Genomic DNA, 21,671 nt, shown 5'->3' with positions numbered 1-21,671 from the left:
TACATCCTCCTCGGCCACGCAGTGCATCATCCATGCATACAACAAGCGTAGAAAGACGTAGTGGTTCAGGTAAACGGAAAGCTCCTCTAGCAAAACGAGCTTCTGTAGATGACATAGCAGCCTATGGAATGGACATGACAGATGGAGAGGTAGAGAATTGTTTCTGTGAATCTTCTGAGTTTTGTATGTAACTTTAAACAATTGATTGCAGTCTAGTACTCAAGCTTTTTGTGAATCTATAATTGTGGTTTTTAGATAAAACAATCTTCATCTGTTGGAAATCTAAACAACATTGATTTAAATGAGCCACTCACAGTTATAAATACGAACACTTCTGGTAAAAAATGGCACTTTTGTGGATGCTGTCATCAAGTTGTATACACTGGATCACTCCTACAAGTTTATAAGTGTCTCTCAAGTGAGTATGGATGTAGACATTAGAGTGCTCTTATATTTACTACTGTATTTATGTGTCAACTTTAGAAAACTACAGTTGGTGAGGTCATAGAAAGAGCTGTCCGAGAGTTTTTTCCAGATGACCTTAGCCAAAATGTCAGACAGTGTGTTGTGATATCTAAGTCATAGTCATTGTATGTGCCATTTATTCTGTACAGGAATTATTGTATCACTTTGGTAATGGTGGCCGGCAGTCCGTAACTCAGTACTACTCGAACACCTGGCTGACCTGCATAACTTCATTGGATTAAATAGCAGGTATTAAATATTTACTCCCTCAGTATTTTTAAACACACAATTCTCACACTTTGTGTTCACAGTTATTATCTAAAGAAAAGAGACACATTGGCAACTCTGATACAAGAAGAAGTTCAACAGGTGAGAGCAAGACATGCCTTAGAGATAAGCAGTTGTTACGTATTATTATTATTTGTTCCTTACTTCAGGAAATGATCAAAGAGAGCAAAATACATAAACAAATACTCAAGTTAGATCCACAAGTCATCGCACAAGAGTTCACTAGAATAGTAAGCATGATGTACCTAATGTGTGTTTGGTGTGTCCATAATTAAAATTGCACAGTGATAAGTAGTAATGTTGTGATGTGTTGATTGTGTTGTTATCCACGTAGGACTCTCTGGTGTTCTGTGATATTGATGCAACGGAATACCTTGATGATCTGTGGAGTAGACACGGACCACACTTACATGTCAATATTTCAAAGTTTGAAGAAGTATGTTTGTTATGTATTAATATGCACTGCACATATACTATGCATCCTTACAGTATATGCTGGAAGGTGTTGCCTTGTGTTTTTCAAACTGTATCATATTGATGACACGAGTGATGTTGCAAACTGTTGAAATCAATAACAAAATTGTGAATTAAAAGTTATTTATTAATGCTTTACAGCACAAATGCTGAAGGTTTGTTATCTTTACTGTTAGGATGCAAACAAGAAACCAAGTAGGGCTTCCACCTCGACACCTACAGTATTTGCTGTTCATTATTATGTATCAGATATTTTCTTAGATCACCCTTGATTTTCACTGATGTGTAGCAGTATACAGTAGTAGTCAATTATGCAAGCTGTTGTCACATCTTGTACCCATGTACTAACGGTTACACACACTTATGGATGCACACACTTACGGATGCACACACACACACACACACACACACACACACACACACACACACACACACACACACACACACACACACACACACACACACACACACACACACACACACACACACACACACGTATATGCATATGACACATGATGTTGTTTGACAGATGACCAACTATCACTTGTACTGGACCGTCACTACAATACTACAAGAGCAGAGCTCAACAAGAAGAGCAGAAATTATAAGACACATGATCAAGATAGCAAGTCAGTGACTGACTTCACTCACACTGTATGTTGATTATCAATGTCATTTGTTTTGTAGAATACTTGAAGGATTTGAGAAATTACAATGCAATGTTTGCCATACTAAGGTGAGTATAGTGAGAGTGTGTGTGTGCGTGTGTGTGTGTGTGTGTGTGTGTGTGTGTGTGTGTGTGTGTGTGTGTGTGTGTGTGTGTGTGTGTGTGTGTGTGTGTGTGTGTGTGTGTGTGTGTGTGTACATGTACTACATCCATCTTGTCTATGTACTAATCCTTTAGTGGTCTAAGTCATTCACTTGTACAAAGATTAAAACCAACATGGGAAAAAGTTGCTGGAAAATATCGTAAAATGAAAAAAGTATGTTGTGAAATTTGTATGTGTGATATGGTAATTAATTTGTGATTTCTTAGGATTTAGAATTATTCATGGACCCCACAAGAAATTTTGTAAAATACCGTAATCTTCTCAATGTATCAGATCGACCATTAATACCATATTTCCCAGTGGGCAAGAAGGATCTCACATTCATCTATCTGGGGAATGACTCAATGGTTGAGAACGTGGTATGTAATTTAATAATTAACATGGAAACTTTTACTTTGCATAAATTGTCTTTAGGTAAACTTTGAGAAGTTGAGAATGATAGCTCGAGAAGTGAAGAGCTGCAAACTATACTGTATGAAGCCAATGATGGTAAGAGAACCAAGTAACTGGTGACTGTTCTATTAAGAGTATTTCACCAGTGTACTACGTACACACATAGCAAATACAGTTCACCACTTCATTAACATTAAGTACATTGATAGTACACTTGTGTTCTTCCCAACAGCCTCCACCGGTAGAAGCTGTGATGGTACATCTGGGTACCCCACCCAAGTCATTACACGGTTCATTGAGAATAAAGTTGAGTCCTACAGCTTATCAAGCAACTGTCAATAATCTTAAGAGAGTTTATACTCAGGTTAGCAAGTTGTTAAGATTTATTGTATAGCCTTTGAGGTAATAATTTTATTCCGTTTTACTAACACAACTATGATTATGCCAACTTTTACATATTCACAGCATCAAATGAGAAAAAGAGTAAAAGCCTACGTGGAGCAACCTTACGTAATAACTGATGATGGTCACCTTGATGTGTTGTTTAAGATTTTAATGACAGGTTTGTTAAATTCTAATTAATGCACACTGAGTTTAACTGTTGCGTAAATGCTATGGTTACTTAGTGAGTATAGCAGTGTAATGCCTAACTGGGTCCATAGGTACTTTAGTTTGTTGATATTGTTTTTAGTTCACACACACAAGAAACCAGAGAGTCCATCGGCAAATCGTAGTCACAGAACATCATGGCAAGGCTCCATACCCAGCAGTATACCTATGTCTCCCAAACAGGGATCAGTGTCTTCAGACTCACCTCCACCGTCACCAAAAAAGACCAGTACTCTAGGTATGTAAATGCACTTACAGTACGTATGTATTTCATCTTTAACATTTCATAGGTCGCAGCTCCAAGTTAGTATCACTAATAAATGGAGGCAACAAACCCTCTAGCAAAAGAGCAGCTTCTCGTAAGTTAATTCTTATAGTATACCAGCAGTGTGTGCTTGTATAGTATACTGATGTCCCATATATGTAGCTAGTTTAGGAGTAGTGTGGCTTAGTAACAGTGAATAGAGGCTGAGTACTATATTAAGCTTGAGATCACACCCAAGTTGAGTTGGGAGCTAAAGAGAAAACTAACAACAACTGTAGCAGAAAGTTGAATAGTACACATCAAGTCACCATGTAACAGAATTCACTAACAAAGAAAAAAAAATGAGGCTAGTTGATAGAGTAACAACATTTTGCTCAATTGTTAGTGAGGAGTAGGCTGGTCTAACCAGACAAGTTTTCCACATGACACTTAATATGGATTAGGGATCATAAGTGTCAACTTATGATCTCTAGTCAATAAGCATCCTGCTGGGAAATCTGTCTGTCTGTCTATAGTTGTTGGTAAACAGCTAGTTAGCCATAATAATGTTCTCTAACATGTATTAAATCCCATTGTGTGAGAGTGTGTCAGAGTGGAGCGCTGTGTGATAACTAGGTAGAGTATTGTACAATAAGTTAGTTGTCATCCTCATTGTTATTACACTTGTCCTCAGCTTCACCTCATAGTAACAATGATGTCACCCTAGTAACAGAATATATAACTATCACATATACTGGCACCATTTTGACTATCACATATAGCATTATTGTGAATTTTGATTTCTCTTTTCTTTACAGCTAAAATTTGGGCACCATTATGATCCCACAGACTTTTTTGAATGCAATCACAAACCATCGAACATGTCATTTGTACATATTAATATACTATTTTATTGTCAGAGTGTCCTTATAGTTGTTATTGTATAGAGAAGAAGATATGTTAGCACTATTATAATATTGTAATATAATGTATTTTGTATGTATGTCCTGTATAAACAACATGTAAAACACACACACACATTCATTTCGTGGTTGTAAAGTGTGTTCTTGTAGTGTTTTGTTTTGTCTCCTTTTTTAATAATGATTATTGATGTTTATAATAATCTTCTACCACAAGGCTGTGAAGGGCAGAGATGCACAGCTAGCTACTCATTATCAGTGTACCTACGGCTGTCAAGTGTCACAGTACCTCGCGTGATAAAGCTGTGCACGTGATTAACGAGCAACTTTAGTTGGGCGTGAACGTCAAGTTGTAGCAGTGAATTGAACAGATCAAGAGAAGCTGTAGACTACTTGATTTTTTACTCCTTGAAGTGCGCATCAGGTAATTGTATAAGTGTGTATATTTGGTAAGGTAAATGATGGTATTTCCAGACACTCTTTGATAAAATCGTTTTAAAGCCTATCTTATGGTGCATCTGCAGTACAAATTTCGTTTTGATATAATCAACTGCTGAGGAGTTATGAGCTAAAGTTTAACAGCGTGTAAAAATGCAACATGCGGTTCATTATGGACACTTCGAGTAGCAATCAAGTAGGGCCTTCTACAGGTTACCACTCCTTTTAAAATTATAGAGACTAAAGTACCACTCACCTGCAGCTTATATATCAAGTAGAAAGGTCATACCCTTTGGGAGGAAGCCAACTTGGAGGAAGCAGCAGTGCGTATTTTTAAAAGTCAGTTTATGTCGGTAATTCGCGAATATTGAAAAATCCACTGCCACTCCGCCTGTGCTGCATGAATTCCGTTATGATATTTGTTATGCAATTACCCTAGGGTACGATCTTCTTATAGCTAAACCTTTGAAAATCGAAAATATGAGCTTGGGCTGTGTAACATTTTCCGAGGCAAAGTTTGAACAAAAATACCCATGGTTAGGCTACAAATTCGTGTCAAACTTCCCGATGGAATAACGGATTCGCTTCAATTTTGGTTTGTAAATAGGCCACAGGACACTGCATTAGTATAACAAATTATAGGCCCAGGGATTCTGCTGTTGTTGAGAACGATCTAGGTGTCTGGAATTAGCTACCTGCATTTACCTTACTCATTGAACTGATCAGTAGAACTGTATTAGTATCATAATTGTAACTCGTGTGAGACGTGGTCACGTGCATTCAGCCTTTCTCTCACTTGCACACACGCAGTCATCAATCTCACTCAATTCACTCCAGCTTGGTAGGGGAGGCGGAAGGTGGGAGCTAGTGCCCCCAAACTTTTAGATGAGAGGGACAGAGCTCTGCCAATAATTGCATTGTGTGACGTTACATGTGATTAAATGTCGTGGTTTCTAAACTGGCAGCATGTAGTGGAAGGATTCGTGCATATGTTGTACCTAGTCTTGCCGCATAGTCAGACCCTTTTCTTTCTTTTGTATGGGGGCGGGGAAAGAAAATGGTCTGGTGAACATCATCCCGAGATCAACTGTGCAGCTTCTGAATTGTTTGTGGGTGCAAATGATGTGTTTTGCTAATCATTGTGTCATTTGCATTCTGCTGCCATAGATATAAGGCATGATCATAGATATACTAGTACCAAGGATTGAGTATTTTCACGTGAGTCCATTGACTTCAATGCAAACACCTTTGCCAGATCATTGTTACCCCTTTTGAAAAGGTGGAATAGTGAAATACGCCATTCACAATACGTTTCTGTAAAATGTCAATAAGTGAGAGTGTTTGTTTAGTTGTTGGTAAACCTTCCTCGCAAAAGAGGGTGGTAAATTAGTGGTAGGGCCTGGCTTGTAGGTGTGTCTCTCGATGCGGCTGCCGATACATAGCCACCATTAAGAAAGGAATCAGACATATAGCGCACGGCAACTAATTATTAATGTTTTAAGAAGTAGTCTAAAGAGTAGAACTAGTCTTCTATGTGATAAATTCGAAGATGTTGCTACTTCCAGTAACAATGATACGGCACGAAAAACCGGATAATTCAAATCCCGGGTACTTGTCTGTATATCTATGGCGTGATCTGCTGATCTTTGCATCATTTGCATTCTATTACCATAGCTACTGCTTTATATCTATGGCAACAGGATGCAAAATGATGCAAAGATTAGCAAAACACGTCATTTGCACCCACAAACAATCCGGAAGCTGTGCATTAGAATCCCACAATCTCTGGATAGGCCAATGACGATGCTAAACTATGTTCACCAGATCCTTTTCTTTCCCCACCCCCACACAAAAGAAAGAAAAGGGTCTGGTTACACGAGACTATGTTGTACCTGAAAGATTTTAATTGACTGCTTTTGCAAAAAGTGTCACCAGATTCAATCTCGCCAGCACTTACAGTATTTTTTAGTGTTGGGTGATATAACGATATTAAATTGTATCATTTGATTTTTGCCAATATCGAAAAGTATCGATATATCTTTTAGATTGTGATATTTCGATACGATATATCACGTCATCTGAATTAACTTTAAAACATGTATTTGAGCTTATTAATAGTTAATTGTAGCTTTCCATTACCTTCAGCAACTTTTAAATCACTCAGTATGTGGGCTGAAAAATCCCCATTGTGTATAGCCATATAGCTAAATTATGTAAGAAAACTAGCTATTTACTCATGCAAATTCATGTTACAATATTGTATTGAAAAGTATCAATTTCGACCAACTTTAGTCAATATCATATTGATATCATATCGTTCTGATAATCCTGGTATTGCCCGGCCAGCTGGCCATCACTACTTTTTTCAAGACTTTAAAACTTTTCCTGGGGAGGGGGGGGTGCCATGCCCCATCCCCTAAAAAATGAGCATGCCACTGAGTGTGTTTCGCGCATTGTATTGTTTATTCACTGCAACCATGAGCCAGCCTCCAGCTTCCACACAAGTGTCAGCTAAAATATCCTCCCCCCCCATCTTTTCGGGAAGGTATAAAAACTGGAACAGAACCAATTAGGACATGCGCCTACTTTAATATTGCTTTTCAACAAGTTGTAAAACATTTTCAGCCATTGCACAATGGCTATTCCAATGATAGCGTGTATCCAAGCTTTTTATAATAATTAGGCTGGTTTTCTGAACTTGCTATTATTTTAGCTTATTGGTTTGCTTTTGCACAGAGTAATATGTTTATTGTGAAGAACTGTACATTAGGAGACTTGAAGATAGCCTTTTGCAGCGTAAGCTAAGGTGTAGACTCATAATAAATATTTGTGTGGTGGATGTTAAATAGAAACTACACGTAGACAGCTTCTTATGTCTGTAGGTAGAAATAGCGAAGATTACAACACAAACATTATGATGTTTTACCTGCTGGTACAACTAAAGTAATTCTACCCCATGATTGTCCTTCAATGGAAGAATTCGCCAAAGAAAGCATGCAGAATGATGGGCATTTAATAGGTATTAAATAGAAATTCAGTGTAAAAAGTTTCGAATGCAGCTGCAAGCAAGTCCAGGGTAATATTGCAATGGTTGGGGAAGGTGTATAAACTTGTCAAAATGATTTTAAAATTGATGCACGTCCTAATTTGTTCTGTTCCGTTCCGGCTTTTATATACCTAGCTTCCCCATCTTATCTACTTTCCTTTGCCTCTACTTTGTACAAGCAATAAAATCATAAGGTAGAATAAAGGCAACAGTCTCATGTAATCTGTACCCATAAAAAATAGATGTTACCACCATGTAGCACGAAGTAGCTGAGCAGGAACAGAACCAAAAGTTATTATACAGGATACTTCATAGTTTAATTGTGGGTGCATGACCTCAAAATCTGCTTTCTAAAGTCAAGATTAGTTGCATGTGATCTGGCAGTCATACTCGGAGATGGGATGGGATGGTGAAATGATGTGTTAAGATTACAGACAGAATTGAATCTGCATTGAAAAGTCTATTGATGTAGCATACAATACAATATATGAAGTGCTGGGATTTTCCAGCCAAAATTATCACCCTAAAGCCAGCCTCAATTTCCCTTCATGACAACTTGGCAGCATTAATTCAAAAATGTCTTCAGAGCAACCCCAAACCCCTCCAAGAAAGTTTCTATGGAACTTTAAAAATTCTACTTGCAGAATTTTTTTGCTGATCATGACTAACTGATGCCTCCAAGATCAACAATGGATAAGGCTACAGGCTTTACTGTTTGATGTCCCTTCCCCCCTTTTCGCCAACCACAGTACATACAAAACATGCATCATGGACTGGCCTTTGTTCTCCTTTGTGTTCCAATTCTTTTTGCTGACAACATAAGGTGTCAATTTTGCGATGTGGTTTCCCTGTTGTTGGCTATTATTCTTATCACCCATATATTCTGTAGCAACTGGATTGATTGTGTCTGTACTATTCTTTATTTGTAATGCTGTGTAATTATTATTATTAGTGCTTTACAGTGACCAGCACTGAAGGTCTAACAGCAACATGTGCTCCAGCCTTAGGATTACCTAACCTACAAGGACTTAGACCTAGTGACTTGACTTACTGACTGAATAAGGTGTAACAGAAAAGGGGCCAAAGTAAGGGAAAAAATCCCTCCAGTCCCAGGATTCGAACTGCAGGTCACCCAATGTCTAGTCGGGGCCACACTCAGTCTTCTTCCAGGAGGGATGGATTTTCTTCCTTAAACTTAAAGTATTTATTATTAGTGCTTTACAGTGACCAATGGGTGGAGCATAGCAGAAAACAAAGTGTAGTGGCCACCTTCCTTTCCATTATGTAACTGAATGTTGGGGCGTGTATTCTGACGGCATAAAATTACTTTTATGGCATGACTGGCACCATTCTGTCTTTTATAGCAGTATGTGCAGATTTGTTTGTCATAATAATGTCATTTAAAAAGTACACAAGTAGAATGAAAAATTAAGAAGATTAGGGATCATAGAAAAAAGTTGCAAAACAAGGAAGGCTACCTATACCTGCAGATATACTAGTGGATATTAAATCCCTAAACTTCAGTCTTTATAACAGGTATAGGCAACCTTCCTTGTTCACCACTGTTTAGCTATTCCCTTGTTTCGCTATACTGTTTTTCTTTAATCCTTAATCCGACTTAAAATTCGTTCTATACTTGTATATGAACAAAGGCATAGGAACAATTTTCAGAGTGGGGGAGGGGGGGGGGACAAAGATAGCCATAACCAGACACCCAAGGTTCCATTGATACAGCTCCTGTAATCAGTTCATATGTGCATTTATATAAAGGTGTTGTGGAGTGTGTTATCACTAGCTAATAACTCTACACCTATACTGCATAGCTATATCTACATAGCTGTCCTGCTAATGGCTGTTATGCTCCTCTACACCTACTGCATGTGCTTGATGTATGTATATATCACGTGAGAAATCATGATCATGTGAAAATCTTCTCTTTATGCTACCTTTACATACTTTACACTACAAAGATTACAACATTAATAGTTTTTACCCACAAAGTGAAACACTGTTACCTTTAAGGAAGTACAAGCTAGGATGCCTGCTCTAGCAGGTGTTCCAAACTGAGTTTAGATCACGTGAATACCACACTGCCTTCACGTTTAGCCACTTTTATTTTCAGTATCTTGTATATTTCTCTTTAGACTACTTTCTTCTTAAGAGTCTAGACTACTTGATAAATCAACTTCACCTAATTCTGGTTTATTCGTTGGTAGTCAGTAACTCCCATACACTTGTGAGACTGCCCTGTTAGATCTGTTACCACCCTATCAATTTGAGTTAAATATCATATAAAGCCATGTATGTGGCGCTCTTTCTACTATGTAAACTTCTCACTGCATTGGATCCAGGAAATATTTGAACAACAGATATCACATGCAAGCATGACAGAAATAAAATTACAGGTTTTGTATTTTATACAGTACAATGAATGGCTTGACAGTTGTGGTGGACTGGTGATGCCACACCCCAGAGAGTGCTTTTGTGTGATGGTTGTATGGCTTCCTGTATGGAGGTATTTCTTTGTATGTGTATACATAGCTTTGGCTGATTGGCTAGTTGGCCCAAAAAGTGGGGGGACCAAAACATGCTTTTGAAAATAGTGTGAGGGCCATGGCCCCCTACTCCCCTCCCCCACCCCAACCCAGTTCCGATGTTCTTGTATATAAATATAAATACCGGGTACAAAGATTATATGCAGTTCTCAGTGAACGGGGTTATGCTGGTGCACATGAGACCAGCCAGAAAGTACAGTTATCTAAGCAGGATTAGTAACACGCACAAAGTTTAACCATGCATATTATTCTGTAATATACCCACATGTAGCTGTATCCAGTTAAAGAATAGCTATATAACCACAGTACAGTATAAATGTATTGGCGAAACAGTTTTGCTATAACCAACACAGAGAAACCATGCCGGTATAATGACATGGAATCCTACGCTGCTAGTTATGAAGTTGATTGCATGCTGCGGTTTCGTCACGTTTGGAAGAATTTCACTTATTCTGTATTGTTCAACTTGACAGCCCTGAACATTAACGTAGGCTTTGATCATTCCTGCAGGAGGCTGAGTTTACGCTAATCACTTGAGTCTACGCTGTCATGGTGATTCAAACAATGCAAACATCAGTGCAGTGAAGAGTACCGTATGGAGGGAAACTTTGGTGCCGTTAAAATTTGGCGAATGACCATGAATTTGCCAAATTTTCCCCATCCAAATATTTTGCTGGTGAAGAAAATAGCAAACCTAACCTTGAACTAGTCAATTTTCTACTCAACCAAGGGCTACTAGGCCAGGCATCACACTAGAGCCAAGCCTGCCTCGACTACCTCACTAGGTAGCTAGCTACAGTACACGTGGTATCCTCAAACCTCACCTCGAAACGGGCATGACAAGTAGCGAGTCCTACCATATTAAGTACAACATTCACTATTCCAGAGGGTGTAGATCTACTATCTATAATATAGTATTACCTTTTAGTTGATAACTGACTCCAGGCACCGAAGATGTATGGCACTCCTAGTTCTCGCTTCAGACACAGCAATTAGTAATCTAATTAATTAAATATAGGGTGTGCCCTTTGCTAACAATTCGCCAAATTTTATTTGCCAACTGATATTTTGCTTGATTCGCCAAACTTTTCCTCCTCCAAAGTTTCCCTCTGTACGGTACTAGTACATGTACTAGGGCATGAACAAATGTTGATTTTAAACATTCAAACATTCTCTCAAAATCCTTAACAAATGTTAAAATGTTAAATTTTACCAAACACCCATCACACATGTCATAATTTTTGTATTATACAGTACTATAATTTATTGTGATAGTTATTGTAAATATTTTGACAATAAGTGATAAAATGATAAAACATGCATGTACAAGTAGACACCTCTTATATAGTTACTTCAAGTCACAATCAAGACTACAGAAAGTCCATATCTTAAAAAGGTAAGGAAGTACAACTGTACATAAGTGAGTCAAGAGTTTGGTAACAAGTCAGCCAACAGTCGGAAATTTTTATTTAGAGAAACAAATGCATCTACATTTTCAGGTTTAAGACAGCTTCGTAGATTGGTCACTGTAAGCCCAGCTGTTGAAAACAGCCTTTCACTTGCTGTTGATGTAGCTGGCACACATAAAATAGACCTGGCCACTCTAGACAAGTGCTTGAATCTAAGTTCAATCATCTTTCACCATTGCAAGGGATTTGTATTCCTGGGAACCACTTTCTCAGCAAAATACTGGCTGACTTCATCTTCACAATCATGATGAGGATCATCATTTTCTTCACCAAGAAGGATTCCAAGTGCAGTTTTAGTCTTCTTGCATGGCAACTGAACTGGCACAACGTGTACTGAGTCTGCTGACTCCACCCATTCTTTCATCAGCCTTGTAATCTCAAGCTTAACATCACCCTTCAGCTTGTCATCCAAAAACTTCAAGTTACGGAATCTTGGATCACTAGAACTTGCTAACACTAGTATTTCAGTAGGGTTTAAATAGTCAAGCCCTCATCTTCGTCGTAAAGCAATAGAAACCTTTGTTTTGAACTCCTTAATGCAGGAGGAATCATCATCATTGACTTCCAACTTCATAATCAGCCCATGTACAGTTGGCAACATACCAGAAATTGACACATTATTTTCTTCACTAAGAAACACTGTAGCAACCTCTAGATGCTCCAACACCTTTGACAAATCCTCCAAAATGACCCAATGTGCTGGTGACAACTCTACGTATCGATACTGACGTTATGTCACACTCTCGTCATCAAGCACTGCAGTCAGAGGCCACCTGTTGTGCAGTATACTCTGTATCATGTACAGTGTACTATTCTATGTAGTAATGCAGGCCTGCTGCAACTTCTTTGGTTCAACAGACTTTGCTTCTTGTCATCTTCTGAGTTCAGCAGTGGCAAGAGCACTGTGCCGAAAGTGAGTTACTAGCTTTTTTGCTTCACCTAAAGTTTGTGAAATGGCAGTGAGACTCAAGCCTTCCTCAATACAAAGTTACAACTGATGTACAGCACAACTGTAGCTCTGTCAATTACCAGTCTCTTCATGCATTTTGTCACCAGCCAACTCCATGTTTGAGCACTGGTCATGTACCACTGATAGCAGACGTTTCTTCTTCAAATCGTAATCTGCCATCACCTGCTGCACTTTCTCGACAATGTTGTCTGCTGTATGGTGCTCAGGGAATGGAGATGTTGCCAGAACACAGGTAACCATATTCCATCTGCTGGTAATAAAATGACAGGTAAGTGATAAGTAAGCATCATTGGCTTGACTGCTCCAACTATCCATTGTAAAATCAAAGAACTCCACTTCTGTTGAAGGTAATCTTTGATGGCAGCTTTTCCATTTGTAATCGGTAAGAATTTATATAGTTCAGGTGTGGTAGTAAAACAAACAAATTATATCTTTTTGGCTACTTCTGACGATTTAAAATGATACACACGTGATCAAAAATGTTGTATTTTCCATTATGGAAATAATAGCAATCTTATTTGTTTGATCTTCACTCACACAAGTGCTTTAACTTTGTGGACTGTCTTCCTTCTGGGGTCTAGTAGTTTATGTTGACATGGGTGGTGGTTGTTGTTGTTTGGGGATGGCATTCATACTGTATCAGCTGTTGCCACCATTGCATCGGTAGTAGCCCTCTAGAGAGAAGAGTCAGTGCTGGTATAATAATGATTGGTCATCTTGAAGTTGGGGATCTATGTAACAGCAATCTGAGTATGCCATAGGAGGTAGGACTGTATGCTACTTTCTGTAATTGCATGTTAGTATTTCATGTGAATTTCAATAACTGTATGTAGTACAAATATAAAACGTGGTTTGTAGGTCTCAGTAGATGTTTAGTTATCATTTAACATAAGCTTCAAAGAAATCTATGTTGATTTGTTAGTGCCCCTAACAAAATAATGATTATTGCCAGTAAAGTCTTGTGAAACAAAATATCTTTTAAGCATTTAAATGAATATACAAGCATAGTTTGAGGGTTTTATACTGCAGACTCACATGAAATACCAAATAGTAATATAGCAGCAGCACTTACAATGCATGTTCTACCTCCTCTGTGACTATGCTGTAGTAGCTATTGACAAGTCTTTACTGTGTACTACAAGGAACTGGATTGCATTGGTGAAGGTACGTATTCCCAGTTGAGAGTATACAAGGGGCTATCCAGTGTTTGTTGTGTCACTGTTGGTTCCTTAGCAAAGTAGGACTAACTGACTAACTGTTTACAAGTGCAAAGCTGACAAGTCGATGTCTTGAGCTTCTTCGTCACTGTTCTTCATGAAGACCATGTGACCTTTATGGTAGTGGAGAGGAGGAGTGCATGTGTGTGTGTGTGTGTGTGTGCGTGCGTGCGTGCGTGCGTGCGTGCGTGCGTGCGTGCGTGCGTGCGTGCGTGCGTGCGTGCGTGCGTGCGTGCGTGTGTGTGTGGAGGGTGAGAATAGCAACAAAGTTTTGAGGATCACAGGTTTTAATCACATTATCCTCATGTCTATGATCCTTTGACATCTAAATGACAAATGAAGGATATAGGACAAGTCTGTTTGAAGTCATGTAGAATTGTCTCCTCACCCCCACTCTCAATACCTCCTCGTTATTAATACCACTGAAAAAGGTTGAATCGTTTGTGACCGGATTTGCGAAAAGGTACCTTTTCCACACATTTTACATGCCAGCAAACAAAATTATGTAACACTTGACTCCTTATATGTAACTGATTAACTTGCTCTTAGTTTCAAAATGTAGCCAGATACTTTAGCTACATGCATGGAAAATTTCAGGGAATTATATGCAAAGATACAAAAGTTACGAAATTTCAAAGTTCAAAAAATTGGATCAAATTTTGTTTGTGAAAAAGGTACTTTTTGCAAATCCAGTCACATTTTAGCACAAAACACATCATATCACACAGTACCTATGGTGAAAATTATGTACCTACAACTGTATATCTTGGCAAGTTACATGTACATCCTAATCCAATATCATTAGTGTGAATCAAGTGGCTACTGGGAAATAATCTGACTTGTGAATATAGTCTGGAGTCGCCTGCCCTTTTGTAAAAAGTAAGGGTGTGGTGAAATACAGATACCATATAATTTCAGAATGAATTCAATTAGACAGTGTATGTAACTGCTGGATACGTCAGTTGATTGCCCTTCAATTTGAGCAAAAACATTGTGTTACCAAGGTGATATGTGTGTGAACATCATTGACACGCATTAATTAGCTACCACTGAATCCGAGCAGTAGAAATTAGTATCTTGTAATTCACCGAACTCTTACTTTTTGGTAAAGGGGCAGGCAGCGCCAGACTGTTGTGAATACTCATGAGCATATTGTACAGAACCACAAACAACTATTTACTCTCATATGCACTAGTCTATTTCCGCTCATTTTTTTTTTTTCAAAACACAGTTACAGTGTAGATTGTGTAATTTTCAGCTGTGTTCCTGACAGTGGTGAGGAACACAAAAAAATTTTTAATTGTTATGCAATTATTTTCAATAAAGTCATTTCTACAGGTACTTCAACCATTAAAGGAAGCTTTCCACTTTTGTTTGCCTGTAGCTATGTCTCTAGCCTTAACCTATTGTCTTAGCTAAAACTTCAGTGATACTATAACTGCATCTAAAATAGCAAGACATCTACTAAGGCTTGTACTGTTAATTTAATTGCAATGAATTGATCATTCCAAGTCATACACTGATTGCCATTAGGGGTCAGTGAATAATATCTGGGTCAGCATTGTAAGTGGGCTGGATCATTTGGGTCACATTTTGCCCGGATGAAGTGGATCTTATCCACGTACTTCACTGAATTCCTGGGTTTCACCTAGATGAGATCACATGTGACTATAAGTTAACAAGCTTGATTGTATTCAATATAAATGCAGTTATAAATGCTCAAGAAAGTTACGTGGAGCCATGCCCACCATTCAGGAATATGTTTTACTGTCTGTGCAGGATATGTAGAGCCACGCCCACTTATCAGAATTGTATTAGCTGTTCTCTGTAAGTATGCATAGCATTACATGCACTTTCGGGATCCGTGTTGCTAATTATAGGTAACTATTCTGGATTGCTGTAGCTGCATGTAGACTTACGTGTAGCCACACCCACTTGATAATACATAGCCTCGTATGTAGTGCTGGGCAATATCACAATATTATCCTATATAGGGATATTTACTTCTGATATCATCTTCAAATTGCAATATTGTCATATCATATTTCAGTAATTCTCTGTTTTTAGTGTAATTCTGCATATTTACACATATTTATGCAATTCTTTGAAGGAAGTGCTAGCCAAATTATATCCAAGAAAATTAGTGCTGGTATGTATTTCTTGGAAAATATATTTTTGCTACACCACTTAAGTATGGATATCGTGATATTTAGTAATATCATGATGTTTCAGGTGGTGATATATCGTTGGTAGGAAGTTGTGATATCGCCCAGCTCTACTTGTATGTAGCTACTTGCTTCTTGCAGACGATCCTTTCTATAGTGTAAAAAATGTAGGGCTAACTAATGGAGCTTGGGACTTGTGGACTTTTAATCTAGTTGTTGAGTAGGCATGAGGCTATTGTGCTCCAAAAATTGAGCATTATGCTTTTGAGCAGTGCTCAAAAAATCACCTATTATGCTTTTGAGAATTACCCATTATTCCCAAAATTATGCCACCATAATTGGTTGATAATGCCAGTTTATTGCTGTATCATACCATTTTCGTTGATATTTAAGCTTTGAATTCTTTAGCTGGTTGCTGTATTAGAGTATTTCATCAATGTGACTGCTTTATTAGAGTAAATAATAGTCGGTGACTGTTCTATTAGAGTTTCTGACTGCTCTATTAGAGTATCTCGATCTTTTTTTAACGGAATTGTGCAATCTGCAGATTTTCCTACTGTTAAAGCTTTATAATCACCTCAAAATGCTAGCATAATTCCTGATTTCCACACATACCTATTATGCCCGAAATTATGCCGGCATAATCGCCGCATCCCTATTGTTGAGGCACACCTCTATTTTAATTAGGGCTAAAACGAATATTCTATATTTTAGTGTAATACTGAAATACAGTGTATATGTGTTATTTCTTATTATTTGTATTCAGTTGTAAAACATCATTAAAATTTGGCATCTTAAAACCTCAGTAGGAAGCTTTTGAAATGAAGTAGAAGTGTCTGATGATGTAGCTACTAGAGGTGTACCGATAAGAATTTTTCAGTTGTATTGATATCCAATTAATCTATATCTAAAAGAGCTGATACTGATTATATAGCTACTGATTAAATTATTGTATATTCTGTAAAGTGTAAATCAAATAGAGCTACAGGTGTAGCTACTGCATGATGTATATTCTCAAGGGCGGATTCAGGACCTGGCAAGGGGAGGGGCACAACAGGCCAAGTTGTAGGTGGTTGGGGAGAGTCAGCTGCAGATTCTCTTGTTAGCTAGTTGCTGCATTTTTGAACCAGCAAATAATACACCTCTTAGTAGTATCTCACTGTTGATTTTTACCAGTTTGGCCTTTGCAGATGATTGTGAAGTCTTAAAAGCTGTTTAAAAGGTTCTGAATGTCTTAAACAACAGCAATACGATAATTATTTTTAGAGGCACTTAGCACGCAAAAAAAGTGCATGGTGACAATTTCATAGCTAATTTGACTTTGGTTTCAGGTGAATTTGTAATAAATGTTAATGAAAAATGCGCACTTTGCATGAGTTATATAAGCTGATATATGGCCTGACATAAAGTTTCTAGTAGTATTTTAATCAGAAGTATGGCTCCTCCACAAGGTGGGGGGGGGGGGGGGGGCAAATGCCCCATCCTGGATCCGTCATTGATTCTAATGATTTGTAACATTGAGAAAATAGAAGTGATGTAACTTTGCTATATTGCACAACTACCTATGTTCTATTACACAACCCAGAAGGCACCACAAAAATAGTATACATTCAGTAGGCACCACAAATATTTTAATACATGCACCCTTGTCTGGATTACTCTGTGTTTTGATTAGTTACCAAGATGGCTGTTATACACAGATCAGTATAGCTTTCCTGTGGTGTAGTTTTGTTCTTAAAGTGTAACAGCTACTGTTCTAGGTAAAAATATTTCAGTACTTACAGACGCACTCGTATGGCTTCTCGTAAATTAGCGTTTTATGGAATTGTATACAGAGGGTTTCTCAGTATTTGTTTGTAGTGAGCAAAAAGGCTTTTCATAGCTGTTACTCATATTTGCCATGCTGGCAAACTAATTGGCTCACAGACCATTTGTGCCCATTTGGAAGACATATATCAGCAACCAATCTGATCACGCTCGCGATTACAGATCCGATTGTTGGTACATTTCTAGTCCAGTGTCTGATGTTGTTGCAGTTGTAGAGACTGACAAAGATTCCTCATTATAACTACTAGTGTCCGCCATCTTTACTGTAATTTTGATGTTTCGAATTCCAAGAATTGCTACAAACGAATTCGAATCAAACACGAATTCAAATATTCGGTATATTCGTTTTAGCCCAAATTTTAATTAAACCGGGTCACATGTGGGTCAGATCCGGATCCCATTCAGATTACTATTCTGGTCAGTGGGTCAACTGGGTCAACAGTACTGACCCACTTACAATGCTGATCTAGGTCAACAAACCAGTTTTTATCTACAATGTGTTGTTTTGTATTAGAGAGTGGTATACATAAAATCCTTTGATCTTAGGGAGATAATGAGGTCTATAAAATCCCTTAAGAGACCTCTGGAGAGGTTCTCTAAAATGATTAGAGACCTCCTATCTCCAGTTAAGGGAGTCACCACCAAGCTAATGCTCACTGATCTGCTATGCCTCTTCAGGAGGCAGAGTAGATCAGTGATATACAAAATGTAGAAAGTGATTGTGGGTTTGCATTTTGTGCAAGATATGATGACATGATGATGTTTTTACTCAATCCATAATCAATCTATGTGCAAGTTTTGCCTACTTTTTATAATCCTTGAAGGTCCTCATGGTAGGTCTCTAACTATTACTTACGAACCGTCTATTTGTTGAACACTGTCCTTTAAAGATGGGACCCATCATGGGGGAATATACTAATTGTAGCCTACAATGTATGCTGTGGTGATTGATGTAATTTAGCTACCTGTATTTGATAGATACACTTTGTCTTATCTGTACACAATTACTGCATGTACACTGAATTACGCAGTACAATACAGTAAAGCCACAGAATAATTATTGTATCATTTGAGTTGCTACTGTATGTGATCTGTTTACTGTTATCATGTGTATAATATTTTGTTATTCTTCACATTATAGTGAACAATGTCTGCAGTGGAGGTGAAGAAAGCTCAAAATAATTTAAGTTGTCCAGTTTGTTATCAACTGTTCAACAACCCCAAGTATCTGCCTTGTTATCATTCCTACTGTGAAGGATGTCTGGAGAAGATGCAGGTACAATCCAAGATCATCTGTCCTGAGTGCAGGAAGGAAGCTAAGGTACCTGCAGGAGGAGTGAAGGAATTTGCTACCAATTTCTTCATCAACCGACTAGTTGATGATTTGATTCTGAAGAAGAAAGTAGCTGGGGAAGAGAAAGTCAATTGTGACAGCTGTGAAGAGAATGATCCTGTGGTGTCATTTTGTCCTGACTGTAATTCTTTTCTGTGCCGTACTTGTAATGACTTCCACAAACGCAACAAGCAACTAAGAAGCCATGGTGTTGTACCATTAACTGAACTGAGATCAAACAAAGATACACCAGCCATCCAAGCTAAGGTGAAGATCCCACTTTGTAAGGAACATGATTATGAACTGAAGCACTACTGTGAGACATGTGATGAACTGGTGTGTATGTATTGTACAATGAAAGATCACAATGGCCATGGTCATGACACTGTGAACAAGATGGCTAGTAAGCACCGGTCTCAGTTAAAGAAGGTCACCACTCCAATAGAAGGAATGATCCAAGATCTGTCTGGTGTACATGATAACATCAACAAGATGGTGAAGAAGATAAGAAAACAAGGTGATGAAGTGAACAAGCAAGTTGATCAACATTATGATTATCTAGTTGAAGAGCTGATGAAGCAGAAAGATCAAGTGAAGCAACAAGTACGTGACACAGTGTCACAGAAAGAGAAGGCACTTACAACACAACTTGATGAAGTGGATTCAACACAAGCTGAACTTGTGAGCATGAAGGAACTGAATGATGCTCTAGAGAAGAGCTCTGACCAAGAAGCATTGTCTGCAAAGAAGCAAGTGATTGATGGTATGCAGCAACTAACTGAGAAGTACAAGAAACTGAACAAACATCCTGTACAATCAGCCTCAATGGAGTTTACACTAAGTAAAGATCCTTTTCCACAATTTGGTTCTTTCTCTGCTGTTGTAAACCTCTGTAGTTCTGAGGTAGCTGATCTTCCACAATCCATCATTGTAGGTAAAAAGGTAGAAGTCACCATCATCACCAAGGATAGCAATGGAGATCATTGTTCCATAGGAGGTCACAAGGTATTTGTCCAGTTAAAATCATTTACAGGCAATGTGACTGTTGGGGAGGTGAGGGATAACAATGATGGTAGTTATGTGGCTTCTTTAGTAGGTGAGAATGTTGGAGAGGCAAAGTTACATGTGTCCATAAATGGTCAAGAAATTAAGGGAAGTCCCTACAGCATTGTGGTTAGGAATTACAAGGCACTTAACCTGCCTAACAAGATAGTGAATAATAATGGTAGCATGGGTAATCCCTGGGGTGTTGCATTTGGTAGGAATGGAGTATGGGCAGTAACTGACTGTTCCAACAATTGTGTGTATGTATTTGATGGTCAGGATAAGTTAGTTAGGAAGGTTGGTAGCGGTGGTAGTAATAATAGTCAATTCAGCACTCTTCGTGGTGTTGCATTTGATAATGGCAATCACTTGTATGTGGCTGATTGTGGTAACTACAGAGTACAGAAGTTTGATGTCAATGGTAACTACTTGTTACAGTTTGGAGGTCGTGGTTCAGGTGATGGTCAACTAACCACTCCACTAGGTATCACAACACATAATGGTAGGGTATATGTTGCTGATAATGGTAACCATCATATATCAGTGTTCCAGTACAATGGTCAGTTTTGCATCTCTTTTGGTTCTGATCAGTTAGGTAGTCCCTATGATGTAGCAGTTAATGTCAATAATCAGTTGCTTGTTGCTGATGGTGGTAATTACTGCATAGTCACTTTTACTCTTGATGGTCATTATGTAGGCAAGTTTGGTACACAAGGATCTAATAGGGGTCAGTTGAGTGGTCCATATAGTCTTGCCACTGATGTGAATGGCTTCATCTTAGTTAGTGATAATCATCATGTGTCTGTCTTTGACCATGTTGGTAACTTCATTCATTGCTTTGGATCTGAGGGATCTGCTAATGGTCAGTTTAGTTGTCCTGTTGGCATAGCTCTTAGTCCTAATGGTAGCATCTATGTTAGTGACCACAACAACAAAAGGATTCAGATCTTTACCAACTACTGACCTTATAACAATAATATGTTTATATTTTACAGGAAGTGAAGTGACTATGTAAACTATACACTAGTAGTGTAACACTAACACTGTTGTGTTTTGATGATAATTGTATTAGTAGTTATTTCATTTTATTTTTGTTTATTGTTTAGTTATAATATTCCAATTTTGTAGCTAGGTTACCTTTATGTGTAATTTATTCTGGTTGTTATAGTTACCATCTTGTACAACACTACACTACATAATATTGTAATGATTTGTATACATCACATTGTTGTTTGTATACCATATTTGGATGTGTGTTTGCAATGTAATTAATTTAAAATGTTTTAAATTTCACAGTTTCATCATTAGTGTACATGTACTATGTATCAAAGGAAATAACAACACCAGGTGTGTACGTGTGAGACAATAACTTATACATACACCC

The 21,671-nt window shown here is 38.0% G+C and overlaps 3 protein-coding genes across 7 annotated transcripts in view; all 3 read left to right on the top strand.

The window, feature by feature from the left end:
• The first annotated feature begins 276 nt into the window (after nt 1-276).
• The window catches only part of LOC136259180 (rap guanine nucleotide exchange factor 2-like), a 117,282-nt gene continuing 95,887 nt past the window's right edge, over nt 277-21,671 (top strand). For 4 of the 5 annotated variants that reach the window (XR_010703234.1, XM_066052639.1, XM_066052636.1 and 1 more), the window contains exons 1-11: nt 277-418; nt 484-560; nt 615-714; nt 777-834; nt 903-983; nt 1,088-1,189; nt 1,757-1,856; nt 1,915-1,963; nt 2,132-2,210; nt 2,264-2,416; nt 2,472-2,546. Coding sequence is in view for 4 of the 5 variants with exons in the window: in XM_066052639.1 (XP_065908711.1) it covers nt 906-983; nt 1,088-1,189; nt 1,757-1,856; nt 1,915-1,963; nt 2,132-2,210; nt 2,264-2,416; nt 2,472-2,546 (636 nt within the window). In the remaining variant the exon portion in view is untranslated. Of the gene's footprint in view, nt 419-483; nt 561-614; nt 715-776; nt 835-902; nt 984-1,087; nt 1,190-1,756; nt 1,857-1,914; nt 1,964-2,131; nt 2,211-2,263; nt 2,417-2,471; nt 2,547-2,682; nt 2,815-2,915; nt 3,013-3,141; nt 3,298-3,349; nt 3,419-4,121; nt 4,423-21,671 lie in introns of those variants that run through there. The other variant, XM_066052638.1, reaches the window with a different exon arrangement.
• On the top strand, nt 4,556-21,608 carry LOC136259190 (tripartite motif-containing protein 2-like). The gene is made up of 2 exons (XM_066052673.1): nt 4,556-4,647; nt 19,052-21,608. The coding sequence occupies exon 2, from the start codon at nt 19,058-19,060 to the stop codon at nt 21,248-21,250; it is 2,193 nt and encodes a 730-aa protein (XP_065908745.1). The 5' UTR covers nt 4,556-4,647; nt 19,052-19,057; the 3' UTR covers nt 21,251-21,608.
• Nucleotides 7,553-21,671, top strand: part of LOC136259174 (tripartite motif-containing protein 2-like) — a 58,753-nt gene continuing 44,634 nt past the window's right edge. Inside the window, exon 1 of the mRNA XM_066052623.1 lies at nt 7,553-7,680. The gene's annotated coding sequence lies outside the window, so the exon portion shown is untranslated. The remainder of the gene's footprint in view (nt 7,681-21,671) is intronic.

Source organism: Dysidea avara, chromosome 6 (genome assembly GCF_963678975.1).
Source record: "Dysidea avara chromosome 6, odDysAvar1.4, whole genome shotgun sequence".
Taxonomy (NCBI): Eukaryota; Metazoa; Porifera; class Demospongiae; order Dictyoceratida; family Dysideidae; genus Dysidea; species Dysidea avara.
Note: the sequence above shows the minus strand (reverse complement) of the source record. Positions and strands in the feature narration are given on the sequence as shown.